The sequence below is a fragment of the Galeopterus variegatus genome, unplaced genomic scaffold, assembly GCF_000696425.1.
Source record: "Galeopterus variegatus unplaced genomic scaffold, G_variegatus-3.0.2 Scaffold5097, whole genome shotgun sequence".
NCBI classification, from domain to species: domain Eukaryota; kingdom Metazoa; phylum Chordata; class Mammalia; order Dermoptera; family Cynocephalidae; genus Galeopterus; species Galeopterus variegatus.
Window position 1 is genome coordinate 133,922 of NW_007731208.1, and position 15,074 is coordinate 148,995.

Here is a 15,074-nt window from a genome sequence, read left to right on the forward strand (position 1 = left end):
CAAATTATTCTCTTATTCTGTTCTATAGAAGGTGGTAGAAGGAATTCAGGACATTGGTCAAAGGGCCATTTTTCCTTATACTGTTCAAATTCACAAAACATTACAACATAAATAATTTTGCAGTCATCGTAAGTTCACATCACTCTGCGTGACTTCGCAGCAATTGTTCATTAGATCGACTACTGTAGGTTTCCTTTTTTCTTCTTTGTAAAGAGCAAAAATGGCTCTTTGCCTTACAGAAGGCTGTCAGGAAATCATTTGCCCTATGGCCAGTTCATGAACAATGTTGATTGATCTGCTTGGGAAGACTTGGCTTTGAAGAACTGCTGGGACATGCATCCTGGTTTCTGTAAGCCACCGCCTCTTCTTTCTCTTTTCTGGGACTATTCCCCACCCAATTCCTTGATTACCAGTAGCCAGGCCTAGCATAAGGATGTGTACAATATTTTTACTTGATCTAAAAATACACAATATGAGTCAGTCACTCATTCCCCAGTCACCAATGACCCCATTCAGCTCTAGAATATCACAGCCTCAGAGTATACTGTCCAATTAACCCAAGACAAGCCTTGGTAGCTAGAATTACATACATAGATCTCTTTTTTCTTTTTTTTTTTTTTCTCAATATTTCCAATGTTTTATAGTATAATAAATATTAGGTTTACTAATATTTTCATTTTCCTATGCATTTCTAACTAATGATATTTTGACAAAAGTTTATACATATCACAAAATCATTGTAATTTTTCCCATTGATAATGAAGATCAGTTTACAGGGTTTTAGCTTGCATGATCTTTTTTTTTTTTTTTCCTTTTTTTTTATTTTTTTTGTTAAATTTTTATTTTGTCAATATACACTGTATATGATTATTATNTAGTTGGAAGCAGAGCTGAAATTTGAAAACTAGGCTACATTTTGGATGACTGAAATACAGGTATCTACTTAACAAAGTTCTAAAAACAGAAACTTGCAACTTGCAGTGTTTCTTAATACCAGGTTAAGAGCAAAACAACTCCCCAACAAGGCCCTCCATATAATAATAAGATCCCAAAAAGCAGTCAACATTTTCTTACCTTTGAATCCTTTCTCCTATTCATGTTCTTTCCTATGCCAAATATACAGTTTATCTATTTCTCTCCTATTTCCCTCAAATTATTCTCTTATTCTGTTCTATAGAAGGTGGTAGAAGGAATTCAGGACATTGGTCAANAGAGAGAGAGAGAGACTCTCACATACTCTGCTTTTAAAACCCTCAGAACCATGCCCCTGACCATCATTTTTAATTCATTCACTAAGGCATGGTCCTATAGTCCAGTAACCTTTTCAAGTCCCCACCTTTTAATTACTATAATAGGATTTCCCACTCTCTCTTTATACTGTCACATGGGGACTACATTTTGGGGGGACATCAGTCCACAATAGTCCTCCCCTGACCCCCAAAACTCATNGGGACTACATTTTGGGGGGACATCAGTCCACAATAGTCCTCCCCTGACCCCCAAAACTCATGTCCTCTTCACATATAAAGGTATTCATTTCATTCCCAAAATCTTAACTTGTTTCAACTCAAAAGTCCAAAGTTCAAAATCGCATCTGTGAAATCAAATCAAGTTATCTAATTCCAAGATACAATTGTGGGACAAAAACAGGGTACATATTCTTATTCAAAAAGGGAGAAATAAGTCAAAAGAATAGGGTGATAGATCTCAAACAAGTCCGAAATCCAGCAGGGAAGCCATCATATCTCAAAGCTGGGGAATCATATACCTTGATTCCACATTCAATGTCTTCTGCACGCTGGTTCAGGGGTTGGGTCCCCATGTCTTCTATGGCTTTCCTGGTCCAAGGCCATGCTTCAGCTCTCCCAGATTGTCGTTGCACACTGGTAGCTCCACCATTCTGGGGTCTCCATGGTGGTCCCATTCTCACTACTCCACTAGGCATGGCACTGATGGGGTTTTTCTGCTACAACTCTGACCCTGTATTTCCTCTCTGCATCACTTAGAGAAAGCCGTATGCAGTGACTTTGCCCCTATTACAGATCTCTTCCTGGGCATCCAGGCTTTCCCATTCATCAATTGAAATTAGGGTAGAGGCTCCCAAGCTTCCACAGCTCTGGCATTCTGTCAGCCTCCCAAAGAACACCACATGGACAGTGCCAAGGCTTCTGGCTTGCGTTTTCCAAAGCCGTGAGTCTAGCCACACCTGGGGCCAATTTAGCCACAACTGGAGTAGCCAGAGCAGCGGTGGTGCTGGTATTGGAAGCAGCTCCCCAAGGTGGCCCTGGGCATCAAGCCCGTAGAGGGTGCCTTAGGCCTGTTCCCCAAGACCATTCTGTCTCTCTAGGCCTCTGGGCCTGTAATGGAAGATGCAGCCTCCAAGATCTCTGAAATGCCTTCAGTGTCTTTTTCCCCTTCTCTTCATAATCCCTTTCTTCTGTACTAATCTCCTTAGCAAACAGTCACAGGGCTACACCATCGAATTGTTCTCCTGAAAATGCTCTCTGCTTCTCTACCATGTTGCCAGGCTACAAATTTTCTAAATTGTTACGCTCTGCTTCCCTTTTAAATTCTGGCTTTATGTCATGCCTTTGCCACCATAACTCAGTGTAGGCAGTTACAAGTAGCCATGCAGCTTCCTTATTGCTTTTGCTGCTTACAAATTTCTTCCACCAAGTACCCTGAGTCAGCCACCATTATTAATCCATTTACTATGGCAAGGTTTACAATCCATTCACCTCTTCAAGGTCCCACCTTTCATTCGCCATAATAGGATTTCCCACCTTCTTTACACTGTCACAGTGGGGTGGGGACTAAGTTTTGGGGGGACATCAACCCATAGCATGATGCTTGCAGTAACTAGGGCAGACAGACATTAATCAAATAACTCCACAAGCACACATGAAACAGGTCCTCTGCTTCTGGATTTAGTGCTTTTTTTTGTTTGTTTTTAAAAAGATGACTGGCAAGAGGATCTTAACCCTTGACTTGGTGTTGTCAGCACCACGCTCTCCCAAGTGAGCTACCCAGCCATCCCTATATAGGGATCTGAACCCATGGCCCTGGTATTATCAGCACACACTCTCCCAAGTGAGCCACGGGCCAGCCCCCTGGATTTAGTGCTTTACGTACATTATGTAGTTAAATCCTCACAACATCTTTGTGAAGTAGGTATTATCTCCACTTTACAATGATGAGGAAATGAATATTCAGAGATTTGAAAAGAGCTGAGCCTTTTTTTTTATAACTCAAATTTTCTGCATGGGAGAGTGGCAGTCTGATTAGCATAAAAATTAAGAGCAGGAACTTTAGATTCATGTAGACAGACTTTTTTTTTTTTTTAACTGATATCAAAATCTAAAAGCCACGGGCCGGCCTGTGGCTCACTCGGTAGAGTGTGGTGCTGACAACACCAAGGCCCAGGGTTCGGATCCCATATAGGGATGGCCGGTTCGCTCACTGGCTGAGCGTGGTGCTGACAACACCAAGTCAAGGGTTAAGATCCCCTTACTGGTCATCTTTAAAAAAAAAAAAAAAAAATCTAAAAGCCACTGTATATCATACCTTGTCTTTAACTGGGTAAACTAGTAGCAAAGCTTTTTAGAGACAATCTCAGGACTCCCCCTTGTGTCAGGCTCAGATCCTTCAGTAGTTATTTGGCCTGTGAAGCAAAGGAAAGCATTATAGGACATGCTGATGTCTGCACATTGAAGGTAAAGTTGTAGAGACATAGAGCTCCAGATCTCTTTCAGCTACTGATGTCAGTGCAGCCATGGAATGACCAGCAATAACAATGGCCATGTTGAGTGATAGGGATCAAGGATGGGAGAAGTCTTCAAGCTCAGAGCTGCTGTTGAGAAAAGGCAAACATGACAAAGCCAAGGATCTCTGCAATCCTAGATCGAGTGTATATACCCAAGCTTTATTTTGTTAACTCTTGGAACAGGAATTTTCCAGCCTCAGGGCTCTGTATGCAATGATTTCTTGTTTTGTTTTAACTGTCCAGGGATGTTTGTGGTCCTGAATGCCATCATGTAGGCCTAGGGTTTCTGAAAGAGACAGGTGGGACCCTCTGTGAGATGGACATGCTGGCTCCCTAATCGGACCCTTCTTATTATTGAGTTGGTAGGTGAAACATACAGAGGGACCTGAATAACATGGTTGCTTGTTTGGCCCAGGATCTGTGGCCCAGATGAGATAGCACGAGCTATCTTTTCAAATGACTTCCTGTTCCAAAGTGGCAAAACGGGATTTAATGAAACTTTTGGTTGGCTACTACTACACAGAATATCCAACAATGGTAACTCTAAACTCATGATTTGTTATCCTTGCTTCTTGAGCTCTGTGGACAAGATCTGTGATCTTCAGACACACAGGGCTGGCAGTAGGCTCCTTCCAGTTACTGATAGACACAGGGTTCTGAGTTCCTTGGAATCATGCTACAGTAGCCAATGTAAATACAATCTAGCAACAGAAACAGCCTTTCCAACTACAACTGCCTATAAAGCACAGCTCCCACCCTGCCTTCTTGCCTCCAAGTTCCTCATTCTCTCTTAGTTCATGAAAATGATACACAGAAATGACCACAATCATTAAATTCCCAATTGTCTGGATAGCCATACATAGAGGTAAAGCACTTTCTAATACCTCTATCATAGCTTCTTCTATTAAATCTAAGTGGTTGTTTGCTACCAGGAATTACTCCTATTTCAATTCTTCAAGAAATGTAAGGATATCTTTGGACTGAGCAAGCCAAGGGCAATGATAGTGATGCAGTGAGACATCCTTTACCTTTCTGGGTAAACTTCCTCCTAGAACTTTGGAAGCAGCTTTGGGAAAAGTTCCACAGTAAACTTAGCTCCCCTCTGAGCTGCACACTTAGAAACAGCCTTCTTAACTGTGTGGTATAGGGAAGATCACACCTTGTCCCCAAGGTATATGATATCCATCCTCATCTCATCCCATTCCAGTTTACCAATTGCTTATTTCCCCACAAGCCTCAGACATTCAGATCTCCCAGTCCTTTGCCTTCCTGAGGATCAGCTGTCAAGAATCTTTTGCCCCTTCATCTTCTCTACTCATTTGCTCAACAATACATATTGAGCACCTACTATATGGTAGGTACTGTTTTTGGAGCTGGGGATACATCAGTGAACAAGACAGCCCTGAATCCCTGGCCTCGTGGAGATTACATCCTAGCAGATCAGCTGCTATGAAGCGAGTGGCTATTCCACCCTCACCATTAGTACCTGAGAAACCAGCACCATCCAGAAGTTATAGTGAGCATCTTCCCCTAGGCTTGGCAATTCCAAACTTTCTCTCTATCTCAAAGCAGAGATACACATGAAGAGAGCCAAGAGGAAACTACCACTCCCTAAGCTGCAAATAAGTGCTAGATAAATTCAGCGTGTACAGTTGTACACCATGCATGTATGTATTTTTCCACCACCTACCTCCCTTTTCTATTTCTAGCTAATTAATATTAAATTTGGGAGAAGATGGCCAGTATAAAAGTGCATATAGCTTCCTACAGTTCTTCCTTTGACTTAGAAATGAAATGGGAAAGAAAAATCCAGTGGGAAAAAGGAGAGAGGTACCTGTACAGATAGATACACCCACACATCCTCTCGGTTACTGTGGTTAAGTCCTCTGGGTAAGGAGATGTGACAGTATATAAGAGTCTAAAATAGTTCAGCTCTAATAAGATAGAGCAATGAGAGGATTATCAAGATTATACTTTGATATGCTTTCCGGTGGTCTCAGTCTCCAAAATCTGTAATAGTAGAGACTGATAGGGCCCCACAAGGGCTCAACATTAAGAGCTGAATCATTCAGAAGCCTCCAAAATTAACTCTCCACACTACTCCCCTCACCCCAAGACCCAGGGTGCCCCACTGGGGTCATATGCCACTGGGTCCCGCTACTGTTCTAGGAAACATCAACCCTCTTCTGGTGGAAGCGTTTTAGGAGGCCCTGGCGGATCTCCTTAGACTTGATGCAGTACACTATGGGGTTCATAAAGGGTGGGACCAGGAAGTGCAGGTTGGCCATGAGGACTGCCAGAGCAGGATAGCTGTGCTTCTCTACTCGGTGCAACACAGACAGCCCCAGTTTGGGCAAATAAAAGATGAGAACAATACAGAGGTGTGAGACACACGTGTTGAGCGCCTTGAGCCATTCCCCAGGTGATGCAATGCCCAGCACGGTCCGTAGGATCAGGGCATATGAGAGCATGATGAGAGAGGAGTCCAGGCACAGCGATAGGAGGATGGAGACCAGGCCCACCACGCTGTTGATCTGGGTGTCTGAGCAGGCCAGCCCCACGATGTCACAGTGCAGGCAGTAGCAGTGAGAGAGTATGCTTATTTGGGGAAAGAGTAGATGCCGCAGGAGGACGGGTCCTGGGAGGTTGAGCAGGACAGCCCTTACCAGAATGGCAGTTCCTACTTTCGCCATGGCTGAGTGGGTAAGGATTGTGGCATAGTGCAGAGGGTTCCAGATGGCAATAAAGCGATCAAAGGCCATGGCCAGCAGTACACCAGATTCCACATAGGTGAAGGCGTGGATGAAGAACATTTGTGCTGCACAGAGATCAAAGGGCAGCTCACGAGCACCCAGCCAGAAGAGCTGCACCATGGTGGGGAAGGTGGAGGCACAGAGGCCCAGATCAGAGGTTGCCAACATGGAAAGGAAGATGTACATGGGTTCCTGTAAGGCTGGATCTGTGCAGATCAGGAAGAGGATGATACTGTTACCCAGAAGTGAAACCACACAGATGAGGTTGATGGGGATGGAAACCCAATGATGAGAGGCTTCCAGCCCTGGAAAGCCAGTGAGGAGGAAGGTAACATGCCCAGAAGTGCTGGTGTTGCAGGAGAACATGATTCCAGGAGGCAGTTGTCCACTCTAGGCGGAAGAGGGATTCACTCATCAGACCATTACTTTTTTTTTTTTTTTTTAAAGATGACCGGTAAGGGATCTTAACCCTTGACTTGGTGTTGTCAGCACCACGCTCACCCAGTGAGCAAACTGGCCATCCCTATATGGGATCCGAACCCGTGGCCTTGGTGTTATCAGCACCACACTCTCCTGAGTGAGCCACGGGCCGGCCCCAGACCATTACTTATAAAGACCCCACTAAGTGTGGGCTGGGAAGGAAGAGCTGCCCCATAACCCTTTCTTAGGCCATGAAAGAAATTCCACTCCTGTTAGAAGCTCCATTCCCCTCCATTTCCTGGCTAGTTTGATCTTCTCTTTGAATAAAGTGGTATTGAATAAACTTTCTGAATTGATCTCTACTTATCTCTTATGGCTATTTCTTTAGCTCCCCAGCAACTATCTTCTCTTTGACATAAACAACCTCCTTTTTTTTTCACACAAGCTATATGTAAAAGCCTAATCTTTCAGAGCATCTTCTCAGACCAAATACTAAAGATAGGAGAATAATTTTCCATAGAAATTTAGGATAATATTAGGAACAAGCAATTTAGACTCTATTTCTATTTATTATTAGGGGTAGGGTTTCCAGTCTGACATGTTCGTTACCCAGAAAGGGCACATTCAAACAAATGATGTATTTTCAAAACCATCCTCTTAGAAGGCTGGTTGCTTATTCCTCTGGTGCTGTTATGGAACCAACATTTTCTGTATTCTTTTTCTACAAATGCCTTTGAGGCCCAAAATAGGTTATTTAAAAGTGACCAATGGTGACAAATTTGTTTCCAGTGAGTATGAATTAGCTTAAAGAAAGTATTCAAGAGTTCTTCAAAGCTAAGTCTGGTTTTAAAAAAGATGGTAGTTTGACAGATATACTCAGCTTTGTTAATTTCCTTTTTCCACAACCTTCACCTCATTCGTTGCTTAAAACTTTCACATTTTCTTCTGACTCTACCTTCAAGACACTCCTACAGCCATGGACTAAATTAAAAGGAACTATCCTCTTAAATACCTCTTCTTCATCCCCCTTACCATAAAAACTGTTATGATGGGGCCACAAACTTTGAAGTTCTACCCAATCGGGGGTAGAAGGCTGAGGGGGTAGACATGTCTTGAGGGGCATCACCTGAAGAGTCAGGCAGGGCAGCATGAGCTTCCAGAGGCCCAGGGTTAAGAATGTTATGCCAAGGAGCCCGAGTGTATGTGCAAGCTCATCCGGTCCCAGGACCTCACATCGCGCCTTTAGGCTACACGTTCTCCCCAGCTTCTCTCCTCAGAACAGGACTTCATCTCCATTTGTCTGCTGAGCATCTCACACTGGTTTTCATTGTATATTGAATGTCCTGAAGAACCACAAACTCTAATTCCTCTACTCTCTCCCCAAAGCTCACCACCCAGCACCTTTTGGTTAATGCTTCCCTTCCTTTCCTGTTATCCATGAAATACCTAGAAAAAGACATTGTATTTCCTTTCACTCTGTAAGATAATCTCCAAATCAACTATGTTTAAACTATGCCCTCCTTTCATATTTCAATGAGACTAATTTCCTGAATCATCATTATTTCCCTGCATATTATAATAGCCTAACTGTCCCAGTTTCTTCAGTCTTTCTGTTTTATGATTCATTTTCCAAATTTCCATTAGAATTTTCAAAATATTTATGAAAAGACAAATATAAACATTTAAACTAGTATAAATATGTATATAGAGAAAAAATTGTGATCAAATTTGTTTTAGGAAGATGTCTCCTATCATAATTTTGTTTAATGATCACCAATAGTTTCGTGATATGTGCAGGATCAGGTCTAAGCAAGATCTTCAGACCGAATCCACAAAGGGAAAGACCTTGTCCATCCTACATTTCTAGCCTTTTCAGTCCATGTGAATGCGCCCTCCTGGAGTTGTGGTTCTCAACCTGGGTTGTCATAGTGCGTGGCCCTGACCATGCCAGAATCTACACTGCTAACTCCCCACACTGGTGGGAAAACGGATAATAGACACTGACGATGCGGGAGAAAGCACTGAGTGTGACGGTACACTCACGGAGGAGGGCTGGGAGGCTGCTCAGTTGGGGGTGGGGAGGACATACCTGTGTCTTGCACCAGAGAGTGTTTATCTCCCTCATCATTATACACCTAGTGCCTAGCACAGTGCCGGGCATAGTGACATATAGGTTTGTACCAATCTTCTGTCCACAGCAAGTCAAAGTGACACCCACATGGCCACATCCCAGCTGAAGAAAGATCATAGAGCTGCCCTCTCAGGCACCTGGAAACTTGGCTATCCCCTTTCTCTGTGGTTTCTAAAGATCCACACATCACTGTGGTAGAGTTAAACCCATCCTGGACTACCCCCTCCCCCTTTTATTTATCTTTCTGCCACGCTCCTTGCTTTTGATACTTCCTCATGGTCCTATGTTTACTAAATAATAGTAAGGATGAGAAAATAGTGTATGTCTTTTATACATATACTTTACACATAATACTTTACTTAATCTTCTAGCCCTGTGGGGTATTTTTCCATTTTCTAATGAGGAAATTGGGGCTCAGAGGGGCTAAGTGACTTTTCCAAGGTCGTGAAGCTAGGTAGGGAAGCCAGGATTTAAATCCAAGTGGCCCTAAAGACAAAGGCTATTCACTTAATTGCTTCATATGAAGAAAGAGCAATTCTGACTCTTGGCACTTTGTGGTCATCGGATCCTTCGTCCACAGGATAATTTAAACACCAGTTTTTTGGTCCCCTCTCTCCAACCCCATTTTCCTTTAAAACAGATGCAGAGGTTGAAAGGGGAATGAGGCCACCCACTAAGAGGAGGAGTCTTCAGACCAATCCAGCCAGGCCTTTCTGCTTCCCATCACTCCCAGTTTTTCCAACCTTTCTACACAAACTGTGGCTCCTCCTCTGGATGCAGTGCCGGAGTTATATTCCATATCCCATTGCCCCCAAGATCCAAGAATGCAGCACTGCACAGTACAAGGGAGGCTGTATCCTCTTCCTCCTGCTCCAATGCTACAGGGGTGACAAAGGAGTTCACCAAAAAGCTGTGTCCTTGTCATGTAAAAAAGTTCTGACCTCACAGAGGTCACATACAATAATTCTGACCTCACAGAGTAGCTGTGAACGTGAGAAAGACTATAAACTATTTATTAAAATATAATGATAACCAGACACCACCTTAGGACTTCACAGCCAGTATCTCTTGAAGTATCCCTCCTTTTGGAGTCTGTATGTGGCATCATCCCTTTTCCACAGATGAGGATACAGAATCTGAGAGGGGAGCAAACCTGCCAATGACCAGCTTAAGAGGAAGAGGAAGAGACTGCTTCAAACACATTTCATTTGACTCCAAAGCTCATACATCTGTATGTTCCTCAGCTTTCTTATCCCTAAAACCTTTCAAAACTAATATTTGTCTCTTGAGATTGTCATAATGATTAAATGAGAATATGTGTGAAGCACTTAAATGGTGCCTAGCACATAATAAGCATTAAAAAAAAAACTATATTGGCTACTATTTATTGACTACCTTATGAGGTGGGTACAATTATTCTCATTTTGTGTATGGGGAAACTGAGGCACCAAGTGGTTGGATGACATGCCTAAGGTCATGAAGTTAGAAATTGAATGGGCCAGGGCACAAATCCAGGCAGCTTGATTTCAGAGCCCACCTTCTTAAGCACTGTGTTCTGCTGCTTCTCTCTGTTAGCTATGATATGTATTAACACTGTTAATTCCGATAATATTCATCCCCAAAGAAGATAAAATAGGGTTTGATACTTGTGGGATCTCCTCATATACCACCTCTGCCCCCTCCCTGACCACTTATATACAAACTTACTTCAAAAAGTGTGTGGAAACATAGAATTAAAAGATAATACAAACCTTTTCATGAACTTCTTTTTTTTTTTTTTTTTAAGATGACCAGTAAGGGGATCTTAACCCTTGACTTGGTGTTGTCAGCACCACGCTCAGCCAGTGAGCGAACCGGCCATCCCTATGTGGGATCCGAACCCGGGGCCTTGGTGTTATCAGCACCGCACTCTCCCGAGTGAGCCACGGGCCGGCCCTTCATGAACTTTTTGAAGTACATCAGTCCTTGATGGTCCCCACAGAAAGGTCCTGAGATGGTAAGGGGTTCATGTGTTTATTCACCATGCATGTGTTTCCTACTGTGTGAATTTAATTATACGCTCATGGCTAAGGAAGAATTTTCTTCTCAAAGCCATAAACTCCTGAGGGAGCAACAGAAAAACCTGATAAAATAATATGTGGAAAGGAAAAAAAAGAAAAAGATGGAGATAGGAAGATGGAGAGAGATAGATGACAGACAATGGATAGACGGATAGATAGATGGGATCAATGCACAGCAGACCCACCTGACGAGGTGAAAAAAAATTAACTACAGTGTCTGGTACTCTACCATCTTACTCATCTAGGTCCCAGAAGGCTATGAACAGTACAAAGATTGCTTTTTTCTCTGATAGGGAAGTCTATCCCCAAAAGCCAAGCCATGAGTCACTGAAAGGAGACCACCCAGCTCAGAGAAGGTTGGAGACTCTCCTCCCACAGGAAATTTTCTGTGGCAACCAGGCATCAGTCTCCAGCCCTCAAGGGAATGTGAGACTTTGAGACCCTGGCTTTGCTGGCTGAGTCCTGGGGCTGAAGAAGCCTCACGCCCGAAGCCAAAGGGAAGTTCCAGAAAAACAGGCCCTAGAACTGCAGCCCTGGCCAGGCAAAGACCGTCAGGAACCGGGAACTCAAGTTTTCCCCAAGCCCATGATGCTCTTGTTTTTTAGCCAAAATTAGGTCTAATAATGCTCTGCTCAGAAACAAGCTTAGCATAAAGCTGCCCAGGCCAGGCACCTGTAACTGGGAAGCCACAAACCGTCCTCGGGGTCCCCAGCTCCTGGAAACAACTCAGACCCCCTCCATGCCTTGCTGCTGCTTTCTAGCTGTTTGAAGCTTTTATTATGTTGTAGGGAAGAATGGAGGATACGTGGGGAGGTGTGCTGTTCTCCACACCTCCTTCACCCCACACCACTTAAAAACTGACACCAGAGACCACTCAGAGGCTGCCATTGACTATTAACAGGACTTAGATCCTGAGAGCTATTGATGAAATTGCAGTGAGATCTGATTAAAGAAATAAACTTGAAGTTTCTTAGAAGGTTTTAGTTTTTTATAGATATGGGATCCATATAGAAAAAAACAATAAATCTAATCCTATCAGACTTTTTTTGTTCTATTCTTTAATCTCTTTAAATATTTTTAAAATAGTAGATCCCCTTCAAATCTGACCATGTAAGTGTTGCCTCATTTTGAAAGTTAGCAACCAAAATCCTTGATTAGATTTAACTGGTAAAGCCAGGGTCTGGAATGTTTTGGGGGTATCTCTAGCATGGAAAGATATTAAATTTTAAATGATAGATAAAGAAAGGAAAGAAGGAAAGAGAAAGAAAAACAAAGAATCAATCTGGTGCAGAAGTCTCTTTTGTGTAAATCACTGGAAGCTGTGAATATTTTGTAACCTGGACTCCTGTGATCTTCCCTCTAGGATTAACAAAGGGAAAATTGGATTTCCCTCTAGGATTAATTGGAGGGAAACTGGCCAGGACTTTCAGGTGAGTTGAGGTAAGATTAAACTAATAACACTTTGTTCACAAGGCAATCTGCTAAGGGTGCCTGAGCTATCTGCAAATGTGATCTCTCTTTTAACTTCCTTGAGAGTCTTTAATAGCTTGAATAATGTTTGTTCTATTAAAGGCATGCATCTCATATTGGTATGCCAGAGGTTGGGACAAGTTGGCATATTACATGTACTTTTACCATAGGTAGGCAGCACAGGGTTAGAAGTATTTGTTCTAGATCCAGACTGTCTGGGTTTAAATGCTGGCTTTACTACTTCTTAGCTGTAAGACTGCAGCAAATTTCTTAACCCCTTTATGTTCTAAATGTTCTCACCTGTAAAAGGAAAATTAAGAGTATTTCTGTCATTGAGTTGTGTGAGGTTAAATGAGCTCAAGAAATCATAAGCCCTTAGTAAGTGGGAACTGAGACCAACTGTTACACAGCTGATAGCCTTCTCAACTTGAGTTAGCTCAGAGTGAGGTGGAGAGTGACTCCTCTCTGCCCCTGCTCGAACTTGTCAGAAAATGCCATCTAGGGTGAGGTTTAGTCAAGCAACTAGCACCCAGACTGAGGCAGATCCAGACCCTAGGCCTGTCTTCTCCATAATCAGAAGTCCCACAATTGAATAGAGTAGGACACCTATCAGATTCAGCCTGTGCTAGAAGCAGCCACTACAGATGAGTCTAGAGAAACATCCGTTTTTTTTTTTCTTCCAGATTTGACCAGTTGGTTGAGGATTGAAGAGGAATGGTGTTCGCTCTCTTCATGAGGTGACCATGTTCCTTGGCCTAGATCATCAAGAACAGCCAAGCTCAAAAAGGGCAAGGATGTGATAAGTGCTCATCACAGGCACCCACCCAAGCCCATTGTGTTATAAAAGGGAGAATCGCGAAGGCCTTAAGGTAACTCTCACTTTTCAGGTTATGGAAATACCTGGAGGTATCTGTTTACAGAATACCTGCCCTAAATAGATACTGTTCAATGCTGCTCAGAGGCAGAAACGCTGAGGTAGGATAGGTCATAGGTCGGTGGTGCAATGCTTCGGTGCTCAGTCTCCTCAGCCCAGACCCAGCTTTGACACCCTGGTCCCTGCACTCACCATAGCTCCAGAGCTTATGTCTCCTCTCAGCTCTTCCTCTGTTTGTGAAAATCATTTCTTTCTGTGTCAGTGGAGCCCAGTACTTTATAATCCTCCTGGTGGAAGCAGGAAAATAACAGGTCTGCTGGGATCCAGGTGCAAATCCAAGAGTTTTCCATAGTTGACCTTCCTGAACCTCCTGAGGTTTGGCCAAGCAGCTCTGGGATTCAAATGGCAGCATCAGGCAGCGCATCCTTATGATTGAGCACTTGATGATTTTTCTTAAGGGGCACCAGGAGGATACTAAGACATCCCATACTGAGCACTTGCTCTTCCCAAAGAGCCAGCCCTTTGAATTTCCTGTAACAGATGGAGGCAGGTGGGGGGCAAGAGAATGTTTAGAGATTGGGACACACCCTGTCCTGGGGCAACAGAGGCCATGAGGAATTTCCACTTCTAGAAAGAATAAGAGCAGTTTCTTTCTAAATTCTGCCAAAGAGATGTCAGGCAGTGTAGCCAAGGAGATGTGCGTGAGTGTTTTAGACATGAGAGCATGTTAGAGAGGAGAAAAAGAGGTTCTCTGTCTAACTTAATGCCTGTACCTAGGAGCGAGGGTGGCTGAAAATAAAGCTACACAATGAAGCAATCTCTCTCTCCCGGTGATACCCTCAGAGATCATCCGTCAAGCATGATGTAGTGGAAAGCTATGATCTATTTCTGGATCTGTCACTTATCAACTGTGTGATAATGAGCAGATCACTTTACCTCCTTGACCCTCATTGTTTATTTGTAAACTGGAGATAATGCTTGCTTCATGGGATCCTTGTTAGAAGTATGTTAGAATACATAAAAGACGCTCAGTAAAAGGCTTGCAAGCTCCACGCATACTCCCTTTCCTTTCCAATAGCAAATTGAGAACTGGTTTTGGTAACCTGCCTGGACTCCTCTACATCCATCGCATTACATTAACCTTCCCCCACACTCATGGTCAGAGTTTGTTTCTTTTTTGCTTTTTGTTTATTTTTTTTTTTTAATTTTTATTTTAGAATAATTTTAGATTTACAGAAAAGTTCCAGAGACAGTACAGAGTTTCTGTTTATCTTTCACCCATTTTCCTTGATGTTAGCATTTGACATAACCATAGCACATTAGTCAAAACCTAAGGGACTAATATGGGTACATTACTATTAACTAAAGTCCAGACTTTATTTGGATTTCACCAGTTTTTCCATTAATGTCTTTTTTCTGTTCCAGGATCCAATCCAGGGTACCACATAGCATTTAGTCATTATATCTCCTTAGTCTCCTCAGGTCTGTGACAGTATCTCAGTCTTTCCTTGGTTTTCATGACCTTAAGAGTCTTGAAGGACACTGGCCAGATATTTTGTAGAAGGTTAGAGCTTTTAATTCATTAAGGAGATTTTTTTTTTTA

The 15,074-nt window shown here is 42.9% G+C and overlaps 1 protein-coding gene across 1 annotated transcript; it reads right to left on the reverse strand.

Moving 5' to 3' along the window:
* Nucleotides 1-5,928: 5,928 nt before the first annotated feature.
* Nucleotides 5,929-6,882, reverse strand: LOC103604345 (olfactory receptor 51G2-like). Its single transcript, XM_008588903.1, has one exon. The coding sequence runs from the start codon at nucleotides 6,880-6,882 to the stop codon at nucleotides 5,929-5,931; it is 954 nt and encodes a 317-aa protein (XP_008587125.1).
* Between the last annotated feature and the right edge of the window lie 8,192 nt (nucleotides 6,883-15,074).